This window comes from Sipha flava, unplaced genomic scaffold (assembly GCF_003268045.1).
Source record: "Sipha flava isolate LNK unplaced genomic scaffold, YSA_version1 241_pilon_pilon, whole genome shotgun sequence".
NCBI lineage: Eukaryota > Metazoa > Arthropoda > Insecta > Hemiptera > Aphididae > Sipha > Sipha flava.
The window spans coordinates 406428-422528 of NW_020272889.1; the positions used below are offsets into that span (position 1 = coordinate 406428).

A 16101-nucleotide genomic window follows, 5' to 3' on the forward strand; every position below is an offset into this window, starting at 1 on the left:
GCGACAAATGTGTAAATAGTTTAATAAACGTGTGCGCAGTGCTGTTGGATTAATTTCGTGAAACGCATACAGAGAAATTGTGGAAAAAGAACGGTACCAAAACACGAGTACGACGGTTTCGACAGCAACGAAGAAACGAAAACGTATACGAAATCCGGAATGCGCCGTACGTTTTGGGAGGCAGAGAACACTTGCGGGAAAATGTAATCGTGGGATGTTGAACAGTGGCGGATCCACGGGGTGGGGGGTGGGGGGGTTTATTAAAAATAAATAATTTTATGGATCAAGAAAAAGATTTAAGATTTTTTTTTACAAAAAGTACGAGGGAAAGTATATAGTTGATATTTTTATTTACACAAGAAATTAGTAGTATTAGATTTAAATTAATGTATTATATTACTTACTATTACTTATATTACTTATCTTAATTCATTATCAATCACTGACTGCAACGTTATAAAAAATATCCCAAGGGAAAACATTTTTCAATCCCCCCCCCTCAAAAAAAAAATAAAAAGGAAAAAGAAAATCCTGGATCTGCCACTGAACTATGCCCAAGTGGGTTATACGCGATTGCATATGGGTTGAAATATTATTTGGACGGTACGGTTGGTCGTTAAAAAAAAAAGAAAAAAGTAGTAAATTATCTGATACGACTCGTTCTTTATTCCATGAAAATCATTAAAATAATATCTACAGCGAAGTGTATGTTTACGGGCACCACCGGCGGTATAGCTGTTCGCGCCGATTGCCGTTAGATTAGGTTTTTAGGAGTTTCGGATTGCACGATTTAACGGATTATACTCCCGGTCCACCGAGATATACGCTCACACGCGTAAAGGTGTGGCTCCATTGAGAGCGATTTGCGTTTTTGCGATTTTAACAAAATTATGTAACTCGTATGTAGTGGGCCCGCTGAGCACGTGTAGCTTTACACGTGCGGTAAACGCTGAAAGAACAAAATGGTTGGATATTCGGCGATTAATCGCTGTCCAAATGTCTTCCGCGTTGGTTGTGTCCGAACAACTAGTTGCCGCTGTGTCTTCTTTTTCGATCTCGTTTTTCATAGCTTCCAAAATCGTATAAGAAGTAGTATCACCCGTGCGACGGACAAAAAATTCATTTCGATGATTTTTTGAATTTATTTAAAAGCGTATGAAATTCCCCTTCGGATAGCCTATGCTTATTTGTTTCGCGGAAAACGCATGTAAAATCGTTAAATCGTCCCCGTCAAAATCGCTAGTGGAAATCGCGCCTATAAAATCGCAGAAACGTTCAAAACACAGAATCACTGCCAGCAGGGCCGCAGCTTAACACGCGAACAAGAAACGTCCTTTTCTTACGGTTCATATCCGAATGGAATTCATCTTGGCACATCGTAACACGATCTACGTGGTATTGTAGTGTTTTTGATGAAAAATTTACGGTTTTATAAGTATTTCATTTCGCGTCCCGTCGATACGCATTGCGCAGACGTTATCCTTAACACTGGGACACGTAATACGGTGAGGACGTCGTCGACGCTGCTGTTTTTATTACGGTTGTCTTTGTGTCGGCGTTGAAATTGCATCTGGCGCATGCATTATTATTTATTCTCACAAACTGCGCACTACGGGTATAATATTTATATTAACGCGAAAAAGTGTTCGGTGTTCTCTCGCAAGTCGTGGAAATACGAACGGGTCTAATCTCGCCAGGATAACGCAAATGTATTACGGATTAACGCCGCGCGTAACGCTTTTGAAACCGAAATGTTTTTATAATAATTACGGGCGTTCTCTCCTCTTCTACCGCGGTTACACTGGTACACGCGAATAAACCATTCTGTTGTTCTAGATTATTAAATGGAAAATAAAAAAAATGTTTTGAAAAAAAAAACCAACACCCACACGAACACGCATCGCCACGGATATCTATTTAAACAGTCAGAATAAGTCGTGCTTTAACATTTATTACTCACACGTTGTACACCAACAGACGGAGTAACCTATTGGCGATATTTTTCTCTCGATGTTCGCAGTTGCACACACATGTATACATTAATTTTTTGCTCGAAATGCTACAATCACACCGTAGTCATGCATTTGACCTTTTTTTTTTATATTGCCAGTAATTATAATGGCATTGAACCAACGATCGTTTAGTGATTTTTCGTTTAATTGTACACTAACGTCCGCGTGATCGCCTAGACGAAATGGCGTGGGCAAATGTGTCGTCTAAAAATTAATAAAAAGTACATCCCTTGCACGCGTGGTGAAAAACGACAAATTAACCGTAGTCCATACCTTCCTGCCGCCGCCACCGCCGTTCTTGGACGTTCGTTTTACATGATTCGTTTATTGTTTCCGCGTAATTTACAAAATTACAAAAACATTTTATTACACGCGCGCAAACATTTAATGGGTTTTTTTTCCGGAGGAAAATATAAATAATATAATATAAATATTTCAAGTAATTTTCATGTATTATTCTAATTGCAGTAACACATAATATTATTATGTCGGTCGTAAAAAAATTGTAAAAAAATATTTCTCCGATTGTAATTCTTTCAAGAACCAAACCGAATGAAAAAAAAAAACACTCGAAAAAGATTAATTATTTGTAGTACACCTATCAATTTGGATTCCTACCTACTCTACTTTTATCACAAACGCGAATAAATTGTACACGATTTGGTGAAACCTGTAGTGATAAGATAAGAGAATTGCATTTCATTAAAAATAAAAATTATATGCACACGGTTTTATTATCCGTATAATTAACAGTTTATTGAATGATGGCTTATCTCGTATTAATGACGGATTTACGGTTAGTGGTACTCGCGTAACGAGTGGTTCGTACCTACATCATAATAAAATATTGTAATACATACATAATAACCGTTATCGCACGGGGCAATTGGTCTTCTTCCAAAGAGAAAGGTCGACGGATAGGCGATTGCCTGTAAATAGGTCTTGACGATCTAGAGGAGACTGAATAGTATTGAAAAGCAATAGGTCAGGCGATGTTTCCTTATTTAGAAGACCATTAGCGAATCAAAGTGCACGTTCATTATAACCAAGAGGCTTTGGAATTGAAAAAAAAAAAAAGCGGCGTGAAACATACTCGTCGTGCGTTCTGTAATGGTAAAAAAAAAAAAATGTTTAGATGTGAAATGACAATAAATCATTATATCAACCGGACCTATGGTGTACGACTGTGCGAGAGATGATTTCATCGATACAACCGTACAACTAACGTTCATCGTTCGGAGTTAAAGATTATTGATAAAAGATAATAATATGAAAATATTAACGTGAAACTCATTGCTTTACGTTTTGTTTGCATACTCAAGTGCATCGTATATAGCATAGAAAAAAAAAAAGATATGAAATTAACGATGGTCTGTGACAGGTTTTAAGTCGTGCGGAATAATCGATTGCCAATTAATCATAGTCGTATCATTTTATTATAGACATTATTATGTTTGTTCGTCGAAATCGACATTATAATATTTTAATCACCGGAAATTATTTATTTGATCGATATTCCCACTAGTTTTTAAACAAGTACTGATTAAACTTAACATAAATTAAGACAATCGTTTCTATACGTCATCTTACGTTCGTTTGAACAATATTGCACGGTTTTGATCTGTGCAATGATAATATCTGACTATTTTTTTTTATTTTTTTTTGTACGCGTACTAATAAATACCGTGCTAAAATATTACCCAATAAAAGCATTTAAATTGATAATAATTGAACACCTTCATTTTTTTTCTTCTCCTCTGGCTCGTACATAATACGTATAAGTAGCTACTACTGTTTATAACACAAGCAAATAAGCTACGTAACAAATTATAATTACCATTCGGAAGAACTTCTTAAGCCGTACAAACATTTTTATGTAGCTCGGGATAATGCATGAAAACTATAAAGAGCTGGCTTTTCATGCAAACATATTTAAAACGACAATGACCGTTATAATCCCATAAAAACGCTTACTTTCATGTCATAAGTATTGTATTGTGTAATTTTATTTTATTGCTTTCCATGTATATAGGTCGGTATCAGACTGCAGGAGAGGGTTTTCTTTTAAATGCGAAATAACTTGAATCGTATTGAAATTCCTTAAAATTAAAGTACCATGATAACTATTTAAATAATTTTGTAATACTGTGCTAAAATGAAGTTGTATTTCACACCATGAATTCGTTCAAAAATTAGTGTATAATAATGAACAATTAACCATAAAAACAAAAAAGTAAAAAATCGTTTTACTCATCAAAAATATAAAGTACTACAAAAAATAATGGATTGGAATTTTGAATTACAAAATAATTTAAATTAAATATTTTAACTATATTTATATGTATAAACTATACTTCAATAATATGCTAATTTAAGTACAAAATAATCACGTAAATAAACCAAAAAATATTCAAATTTTTTAAACTGTAATTCTATTTTAGTTCATATAATTTAATTTTTCCGTCAACTTTTTCAATTTGTATTCGACCTCATAAGCTCTACTTTTATTGTTATTACTGAGATCTAAGTTCAGTAACTGAGCATATATACTAATCGTGAGTATGTTCAAGTATTGCATAGTACGTTTAAAAATTAATTTCAATACATGTGAAAACAATGTGAAATCTATAGTGCATAAATTATTCAATTAAATATATTGATATACAAGTTTTAATTAGTTATATATTTTATTCCAAATACAATTTTATTATGTTTCTCAATTTTATTTTTAAAATAATAATAGATTCGTATTAGATAACTATAAATATTAATTTTTCATTAAATAATTTATTATTAAATACACATTTCCATATTTCTTATAAATATAGCCATAAAACAAATTAATGAGGACATTTACTCTAAATTAATTTTATTTAAGTGCTAACATTAAATAATAATTTATTGAAAATTTCATAATCAATATATTTTAGTACCAACTATTATATATTTATTATATTATCTTGCCTAATTATTGCTTTAACATTTAATAGTAAGATATGCAATGAAGCAGCAGTCCAATTAATATCACATATTTAGTAAGAATTGTTATAAAATGATCCAATAAATTATATTTGTAATTGTCTATGTTAGTAAGTTTATCATTATTCATTTGGAAAAATAAAATTAATTAAAATTTTGCTCAAAGACGAAATCACATTGATAATACCTATGACCTAATGAATTTAATTTATTGTTCGTTCCACATAAAGTTCATTACTCTAATATAAAAAAAAATACAATCAAGATTGACAACCGCATAATTAGTCATATCTATACTGGTAATTTTTTGCGAGAGGATAAAATACTAAACATTATTTCATTTTATACACACTCATTATACATCTTCATTTAGTATTGTCTTACATAATTTATACACATATTTTAATTATTAAGAATTTGCGAAAAAATATTTTAAATCCAGTTGATTTAAACATAACGTTTTAAATTGTGTTCAGTAAAATCTTGATAGCTTAAAGTTTACTATAAGCTTTCTATATTTTATACGATGGAATTCTTTGATTTATGGATAGGTAAGAACTGAACTTACTGAAAAACTCGCCGAAACATTTTAAAAGATAATTATTTTTTATATAATTTTATAAAATTTATCTATTTTTTAAAACACTTAAAGAAAATTACACATTGTATAGAAGAATGAATAAAATATTTTAGTAAAAGTGTGGAAATATTTTATAAATATTTTTCTTAAACTTACGTGAAACTTAGTTGAATAAAATGTATATAATCAATTTTTTCTATATTATACATTTTATAAACATAATACTTGTTTAATTTTTCCTTATAACACTAATTATTCATTAGTAATGAATAAGGATCAAATTATTATTGACAGATAAATTTAGTATCCGTCATCTTGAATTCCAAAATATAGTTTTTTCATTGAAATATTAGACAATTTATCAAATAGCATTTTATTACTTATTATGAATTAATTTTATGTGTATAACTAATTAATAATGTGTAAAGCTAATTCAAATGTTTTTTTTTTTTAATATTTCATGAGATATATTTATTTATAATCACAATATTAGGTTTTAAAAATAAAATAATAATTTTTTTAATTGAATATGGAATATGGATCCGCTGAGTCATCGTCCACAAGAAACGTATAAGCAGATGCATACACAAATCCCTAATTTAAAATTACTCGTTCCGCAGTAAAATTACGTAATGGACAGTGACAAATTGTAGAGTAGGTATAAGATCCGTACGAGCTATTACAACTGGATTTTATACACCAGAACATAATTTTATTTTAAAAAAAAGTGTCGATGGAAGAAACATGATTCAGTATGAATTATGAAATATAAAATTCATAAAAAAGTATAAGATATATTCGTAATAATTTTTTACGAGTTTGTATATTCGTCCGCGGGTGTTTGAGCTGAAACTTATATAAATAGATCAGATACTTATATCATCGGCATGAAAAATCGAGTAAGCGCCAAAAAATAATGGTGTGTATATATATGTATATATGTGTATCTTGTATAATATTTTATGAATTTGAAATGTCACAATTGCTTGATTTTTATTTTTGGCTACCCTAGAATATTTTTTCTCGGCCATATTATTAATCTACGAACTGAAACTAACTGTTAGATTGATTATGTATGGGTTTCTTTAAGTGGAAAAAAAAAATAACAAAGACTTCGTTTCTATAAATTATAAAAAGAAAACCACCGATATACATGCTTAATCAAACCGCTTACTTGTCATAATTCAATGTGTGACAAAGATATATTTAAAACACATGATCTGAACGAATGATAGTAATTAAACAATAATAAATAACTATAAATGTATTGAACAATTATGTTGATAGGAGTATAATAATAGTATTGCGCCACCCAAGGCAATACAGTTTTGCGTGTTCAACATATTATGTAAGCTATACGGTGAGAAAAATATACTATATGTGAGGTGCAAAGGCCTGTAGAGTGTAGTACTATGTACACAATACGACAAAAATGTATAGTAATAATAATAAACGGATTGTCGAAAAGAGACTTTTGGTGATAAGTTCTACCTCCGACGTGGTACCCGAGTGCCTAGTCTGTAGGCCCAGTTAATAATTATCCACTAGACTAATGGCTTATCAATAGTTTTTTTCTTGTGAATTGATATGAAATATTTGCCGTTATAGTAAAAAGCAAAGTACAAATATGGCGAAAATAATCGATTCTAATGCGAATAGAATAATACTATATTATAACATTGTGTTTTTTTATTTATTGGCAAGAGTTTCATGTCAATCAGCAGAAAATAATTTTCATTCCTTAAATACATGTAATTTTCAATATTTTACTGACTTATGTTAAAAAATACACAGTTTTTATATCGAAATCATAAAACACAATTTATTTTAATATTGAAATGTACGGGGAATGATTTAAAATATATAAATCATTACACTCCCCAAATGCACAAAACGCAACCAGAATTAATTAGTAACCAAGTGCGATAGTGAATTAAGTTTTGAAAGACTATGTATGCCACTTAACTTATGGGTCCACACTAACAATTTAACATTATAAATAATAAGCTCTTTCTTGTTTATAATGTGCTTGCTGATAGATACACAAGTGGTCACACGCTTGTATATTATTATGGGATTTAAATTTATGAGCAGTATTCTGATATGAGAAAATTATGATTATCAGTGAAAGAAAAGTTCTTTTAAAGAATTAGTTAGTTCAAGTTCCAGACATTAAATATGAACTAGTTCATTTTTTAAAAGAACTTTTCTATCACTGATATGAACTTATAATAATATAGATCATGCTTAATTCATTTTCTCATGTCAGTAAACTGCTCATAAATTTAAATCTCATAATAATATACAAATTTTAGTTCATAATTTTTAAAATCAACTATCTCGAGTTAATTTTCAAAATGATTTAGCTCAAGATCTTTGAATGGAAAGAAAAGTAAATTATATACAGTTTTTATTGTTAAACAGTTATTGAAAACTGTCAATATCTTTTCGCAGAGCAATGCAATTTGAATTTTGTGTTTTAGTTGTTGTTATTTTACAATTTTTGAAAAAACTCATTTGAATGATCTTTATATATTTTACTGCTAACTATAAATACTCATATACAGTTAAAAATATATTTTTAAATAAGAACTTTCTTTTTGAAACTAAATTTGGATTTCTTTTTTTTCTAAGCAACTTTGACTTCTAAACATTTTTTTATACCTTAAAAATTTACATTTTTTACAAATTTACAGTTTCTGCTTATGTAATTTATTTATTGAATTTTTTATTCTGGTCCTATGATTTTATTGAGTATAAATTAATAATTATAATTACATTGAACCAAAAACGTTTTGTACTTAAAGTATAAGAATTAAGTTCACGCTTGAAAGTCGAACGCGTACTCGTATGTCTAGTTCACACAAAATTAACGCGATCATTCCTGTCACTATTTAATATTATAAACACTTATTCTACACGGATAACATGGTTGGTAATACTTGCAATGAACGACGATAGATACGACTTAGTCGATAGTACGAGTTTATTATGCTGATATTAAGATAGTATTCTATGTATTCAGACTATTATTATGTGTTTTGGAATTTAACCTACACTCAATATTAATCACTTGACGGTGAAAGATAATCAAGAGGTAATCTACACAACAAATCTATCTCGATGTAGAAATGTTATAAATTCATTGAGTGATATTATCGAGGGTATTATCAGAATAGTCGACCGTGAAAGTCACGTTTTCCGTATAAAGTAACTAATTTTTAATGAAATGCGTCCAAGGTGAAATATAAAATCGGTCTGATTTTACAGATTTCCATTTTGAACAGAGTCCGTTCATACCCAGGTAGGTTCATATATGCGTGGAATACAAAAATAAAAAATTACTTGTATAAAATCATAAAATAATATTCGTTGTTTTGTTACACATCATAAAATTATTTATTAATGTAATATGATTTTTCATGTGTGAAATAAAATATTTGCATGTTTAACATTTATACATCCAACCTCGAGTGATTATATAGTTTTATACTAATTTAGTTGTTTAACGATGTTTATGTAAATTTAAATGTATAATAATTTTAGTCGGGGTTTTTTGTATTATGTATTATATTATTAGTATCTATTATATTTTTTTATTATGTCAGAATAATTTTTATAACCATCATTACTATCGCGATTCCAAGATCTCAACTACAAACGTTATTGCTTACTTACATTTATTAAAGTAAGGATTAAGTATATAAATCAAATGTATAGTACATGAAATTGCGCAAAATTAAAGTGACTATAAATTATAATCGTATTCAACTGCTCCAAAAAAATTATACAACTATATATGAATGTATACATTTATAATACTTATAATGATAGGCTCATATTACATTTACATTGTCATTTACAACATATGTGTGCTTGTGCATGACTTACGTGTCTTATATAGTTGTCAAATGAGGGAAATGATACAATTACAAATCAAAATGTATTCGTTTTGTTCCTTACATAAACCTTCCGTGACGGTCCTAGTCACGTAAAATATTTATATTCCTACGATTTCAAGATCACCTGTACGGAAACAAATCATTTATATTTTTTTAGAATAGTTTCAGTTTTTATTAATATAAAATATAATTCTTTAAATATTAGTTAATAAAATATAATAATCCAACCATTTAGAATCACAATGATAATAAAATTGTTTTTTTACACGAGTATACCAGAATTTTCTTAACTAATAAGGTTATGAATATGAACATAAATATTACGCAAAATATTTATTTTTAAAATCGGTATAACAAAATTATTTATTTAATGGTATAGAAAATAATATTATCATTATTTCATTAATATTTTTTGTAATTTATTCTTGCATAGATTGTCTGTCATTATTTGTATAGCATTTATTGATTAATTTATAACTTAATTTATACCAGTGTATTATTGTTACTATAATTTTTGTCTTTTGTGGCATAAAAAAATTACATGCAAATTAAATTGACTGAGATTTTATTTTCGATCAAAAGTAAACGTTTATATTTTTTAACTTAATATATGTTTTAATTTAATAATAAAAAAAAAAAAAATATTTGAACAATTTAAACAGTAAAATAAATAATATAACCACGAAAAACATTACCGTAAATAAACATGTACCGTTATAATTAATTTGAAAAAAATAAAATAAAAAAATAAATAGATGAATAAACGAATAGATAAATCCTATGTCTTACATTATATAACTACATTACGCATAATCGGAGAAACAACAAAAAAAATGAACCTTATCGCAAGTTGATTGGTGGTTTTCAGTTAAATATGATCATATTTTTCCCGTCATGTAAGAATTTTTCAAATAAACTACAGTCACTAAACTCGAATCATCAAAATATTCCTATTATTGAATAATATATCGGTGGTAATCACAAGATATCACATAGTACCTATTCACACACATAGTTCGATTGACGTACACGCGTAATAGTTGTAATAATAATTAACGTACGTACCTAAATCGAATACAGACGAACAGCAGTATCAGGTAGAAGTTAAGTGCATTGCATTAACGATGATGGATTGACCAGCAGCCTTCCAAACGGTAAAACGTTCAGACGTCGAATATCACTGATGCTGTGCAGCCAATGCGGTTGTCCTATATTATAATTATTATTTCGCTTTATACACACTACTGCGAAGAACCGCGATTGGCTACCTCCCAGTGACCGTTCTCATGATTCAAATACAATATTTAATTAAAAAATTTCGAGCTCATAATATCGTGTGCGTTTTGTGGAAAAAAAAAACACTGAGTTAACATAATATATTATTATACACTATGTGCACCCATTAATTCATTATCGAAGTTTTATCACAATCGACGCTTCTATTTCATCGTTGCAGGTTATTCTCTTTTGTCTGGGGAAAAAATCTCATTACTCGCTCAAAGTACTATTATTATTATTATTATTATTATGATTTGTTTGGAAAATATTCTTTTACGTACGCATCGGTCGATTTACGTGTGCCCATTGTATTTGCATTAAACTACCACCTCGTTTTGATCAGAGCACGTTGAAAAACGCGAACTGGTAGTAGTAAACATATTTTCCTACGTAACACGAAATCCATTGTTCGAGACGTTACTGCAAGATGTGTAACGCACACTGTAATCGTACGCGAAAATGCATTTTACGGTTGTAGAAATGTCGCGATCGAAGTGAAGTGTGTGCACCTGGGGAGTAGGCCCGACGCGTAAGGTATTCGAGTTTACTTTTTAATTTACGTGTTTGTCGTGCGAGTATAATTGTTATAATGATACGCGAAACTCTAGTGTCGCGAAAACCACCGGACCGGAAACTCGCAAAGGACACGCGCACGAATATCGTTTACCTTGATACGGCTAAGCAGTATGTGCACGTGCGTACATGATATGGGTTAAAGGAGAGGGCTACGAGGAGAAAAAGGAAGGGGTGGGGGTTGGGTTGAGAGATAACTTAATGGAAATTTCGATTTTGACAAACGTCCGAGCGGTGTACCGTGCGCGGGAAAACTGTTGGCACCCGGATGGGGTTTGGGCAACGCGATTCGCAAAAATGAAAATTTTGACAACAGGAATTGACATTACGTCGTGTACATATCATTGCGCGCGAGCCACCAGTACGCAAAAAATAATAAAACAAATTTAAATAATAATAATAATAATAATAATAATAATAATAATAATAATAATAGTAGTAGTAGTAGTAGTAGCATTTATTATATAATAAACAGATAACCCGTGGATATGCCCATATTATACCATAATCAATGGTAGTAATGAAAACCTTGCGGTTTATGTGTCGAGACTTAGTGACTACCGAGTGCCACGACGCAGTCCGCTATTTTAATTACCGTACGTACGAAACGCCACTATTGTTACACATTACTGACACATGCATTGTTAGGCCAGACCTTATAAACATGATTTTTCATATCGCTCGACTACGTATACGATTTTATGGTTGTTTGAAAACGATTTGACTTTGTTCCATTTACCGCATTTACAGGATAGGTAAGGTTAACCTAATCTAACGAGCGATAAGGCAGCAACTCTCTTCTACCCCTCCCCGCACACCCCGTCTGCCAACTGTTTATCGTATTTATTTATTTAATTTATATTCAATATAATTAAGTAATATTCGTTATTAGTTATGACTTTATGAATTTATGAATTATGACCTTATCTAGCTAGGTTTAGTAAGGTAGCTGCTAGGACACTATCTGCTGCCAAGTTGATGTATTCAATACATTTAAATTTAGGTTTTCTACATACGACTATGGTTTGATTTTCATACATGTGTCGTAGAAAAACTCCAGTATCTTTCGGAACAGCAATTACGTTAAATCAAATCGATGTTCAATGATTTCCGACTGTGCGGAACTAAAAGCATCGTATTTTTCGATGTTTCTTAATCATGATCGTTTAGAGAATACGAATTACGTTAGTCATTAGCACCTGTCAATATCATTGGTGGGACTGCGATAAAATCTTTGCGTTAACTTTTTTCACACATCACTACTAGTCAACTATTTCAAATGTAATATTATCACATTAGACCTCGTATTAAGATATACTAAGAATACCGTGAATCAACTCTCAACCCCTCCCCCCCCAGAAAAAAATTGTATCTACGCCACTGACCATGTGCGAAATAGGTATCTCGTGAAATTACAACGGTTTGTGAGCAGGGACGGCGCGAGGGGTTGGGCAATAGGGGCAGTAGCCCAGGGCCTCGTGCCTTAAATTATAATTAAGGCCCCGCGATTCTGATTTAACTGAACTTAAAATATTTTATTAATATAAATCATAAGACCCAACATTAATTTTGCCCAGGGCTTCGCAAACTCTAGCATCGTCACTGTTTGTGAGGATATGCAAATAAAATATCTACAACCTCGTGTTTCCAACTATATATACTTAGCATAAGTGGAGTGAAATACGTTGACCGAACTGTTCCCGAACGAACTGATAAATCGTAATAATATTATGTAGAAAACTATGATCGAAAACCGAATCTCTCTGTTTTGGCCGGAAATAAAAATAAAAATGTATTTATTTTCGGACGTGTTCCGTGCACATAAATCTCTATTGGGATAGCCTATTCTGTACTCGCGAATTCTGATACTATTTTACTATTGCTATAGTTTTTGTAATAATTACATTTTTATTTCAATCGTTTTTCAATGTTGTTGTGGTACGACGGCGTACTATTAATTATTAATGTAATCAGTATTTCTAATGTTCAACCGCACAGATTCCCCTGAAGCATAGACAAAGAATAAGGCAGTAATGTATTTTTCTTCGTCTAATCTACGAGCGGACGGCGCCGAGGGTCTGACATGACAACGAACGCAAAACTTTTCTCCTATCCCGTTTGCCGCATCCTGCGAACAACGAAAATACGTAGGGTCTTCCGTAATTGAATTCGTGACTAGGATTTGCACAGGAGGTGATAGGGTGAGTAATCAATATGGATTACGTTGTGTTCACCGTAAACTTTTTCTTTGTGTGTATATACATAGGTTATGTACACGGGGAAATGTCTAAAACGTCAGAGACCATACGGAAAGAAAGTCGTGGTATAGGGGTGACAGGGTTAACCGGTGACTCATCGAAACACTTAGTCGGAATCTTCTATTTTTGGGGTTGGTCGGCCCGCACTCGAAATCTACTTCTGCTGCTATTGTTACATCGTTTCTGTACACGTACATTACAAAAAGCTTTTTGTCCGTAGTCCAAACAATGGAAACGTTTAAATTAGGCATTATCGAGAAAAAAAATGTATACATATATAAAAACACTAACCGTACCGCATTCAACTTTATACTCACTGCTGCTGCAATTGACTTAAAAAGGTTACACGATGACATTGTGGCTTAATTGTTTTGTTGATATTTTTTTAAAAAATTTTTTTTACCATTTTCCATTTCTAGATATATATCAAAAGAAGAATGGGTAGATAAAAATATCGTATAGATACGTCCATTGAAGTTGTAACGTATACATTTAAATTATAAAATCTACGGTAAAAGTCGCAATATTATACATCGAACAATCGAATAGTTTTAATAACACAAGTTTAATGATCGTTAGTTACAGTGTTACATGCAAAGTGATGTTAAATTAGTGGTTTTTGAAATTAAAAAAGAACTCCGTTTATTCATCTAGAACCAAGTATCAAAAAGTTTTGTGTAAAATAAAAAATGTCTTATATTCTTATTCTTATACGTCGATGTAACAAAAGTTATAAGACAAAAAAAATAATAGTTTTGAAAAGTTGAGTCCGTTAAAAAAGAAAATTACAAAATGTAATAACAATAAATTTATTTATACATATACACTGTGTTGCTTTTATCGTTGAATTTGACATTCTCGAAACGTGCACAATGTATATGACTTGTGCATTGTAGTTTATTAGTATTCTGGATTCGTTTATAATAACAGTTATTGTTTAGTTTTAGACATGTACATTTATGACGGATGAAATGTTCATCGTCATATAGTCTTATGTTTGAGATTTAAGTGCCAAGATTATATTATTATAAAGTCATAACTTTTGTTAACGTTTCATCTCAAACCTATTGTTAAATTATTAGGATATGTGCTGTATTCAAAACTCAGCAAAAGCTTTCCAGAGATAATATTCTAATAATAATAATACTCTAGATAATGTTTATATTTTACCCAAATAAGTGTTAATGTTTAATAACAATACCTTTATGTAGGCGTACTGTATAGTGTAACTATTATCCGCAGTTGTATTTTTAGGTATCGGCTATTTGCGCCTATAAAAATTAATTACTTTCGGAACAGCCCATTTGCGCATTTACCTGGTGTAATTATAATAAACTAATTTTTTCAAATAATAATAAACTATACAATATTATTTAAATTATAGTCAATAGAAAAATTTTTTAAATATAATAAACAAATAAAATATAATTAAAATAAAATAAAAAGGTAATAGGTAAAATGCGTCTCGGAAAGAAAGTAGTACTTAGGTAAATAGAGCTACAGCAAAAAGGAAATTACCATATACAATATATTATGTTATTTATTTGATATCTAAAACAATCTTTATTAGAAGTCAAATTTTACGATTATGGTATAAATTGTATACATTAAAAAATCAATTTAATTTTTATTATTATACGAGTAATTAAATTAAAATAAATCTGTTTATCATAATATTATATTTTTGATAAAAACTAAAATTAAATTATACTGATTTAACAAAGTTAAATCAGGTTATCGTATTATTAGAGTATTTTGTTATTTGCTATCTTAAGTATTGTTCTTAATTTGCTCTGTGCTTCGTAATTTTACTTGCGTCTCCAATTTTATTGATAAGACCAGACTGGAATCGGCAAACCGATTAACGCATAATTTGATTCTAGCCTTAATCTCACTTTTTAATTCGATACAAAGCAGGGGCGTCATTTCAATATTTGATAGGGTAGGGCATAATAATGACTGGCCCTATAATTAACACTTTTAATTGTATATAAAAAAAAGGCGCTCGCTCCGCTCGCTAGCTAGCCAAATTTTTATTTTGTACACAGTACACAGTACACACTAAGTCAAATCAAATTCAAAATGAAAAATTCAACATTCGTTGGTAATTTTAAAAATTGTTATTGATAACGAACATTTACAGTGCTATGCTCTTATCAGTCATATCTCTGTCATAGTTACATTACATTATACTGGTTACCACGGTCCACGACGTCAATAGCTGATCTTTTTATCGTGGTTTTTAAACTTACTTTATCGTTGAGATAACGAATATAGTTCCATAGAATAGAATAATAAATAATAATAATAATAATAACGTATTAATTAATATATTATTATGATGATATACCACAAATTTATATTTTTATATTATGTAGTATATTCTAGAATAGTCAGTAGATTTAAGATTATATTGATTATTATAGAAAACCCGGCCCGCTTAGACCCGGCCACCGGCCCATTTGGCTACTTTAAAATCTAGGGTCGGGCAAATGCATACTCCTGCCCCCCCCCCCCCC

General features: G+C 30.4%; 1 protein-coding gene across 4 annotated transcripts in view; it reads right to left on the minus strand.

Moving 5' to 3' along the window:
- Window positions 1–16101, minus strand: part of LOC112684144 (growth factor receptor-bound protein 14-like) — a 102771-nt gene that overhangs the window by 70671 nt on the left and 15999 nt on the right. Inside the window, exon 1 of one of the 4 annotated variants that reach the window (XM_025555482.1) lies at window positions 10539–10648. The exons of 2 other annotated variants lie outside the window; for them this stretch is intronic. Coding sequence is in view for 1 of the 2 variants with exons in the window: in XM_025555484.1 (XP_025411269.1) it covers window positions 2873–2874 (2 nt within the window). In the remaining variant the exon portion in view is untranslated. Of the gene's footprint in view, window positions 1–2872; window positions 2890–10538; window positions 10649–16101 lie in introns of those variants that run through there. One more of the 4 variants, XM_025555484.1, reaches the window with a different exon arrangement.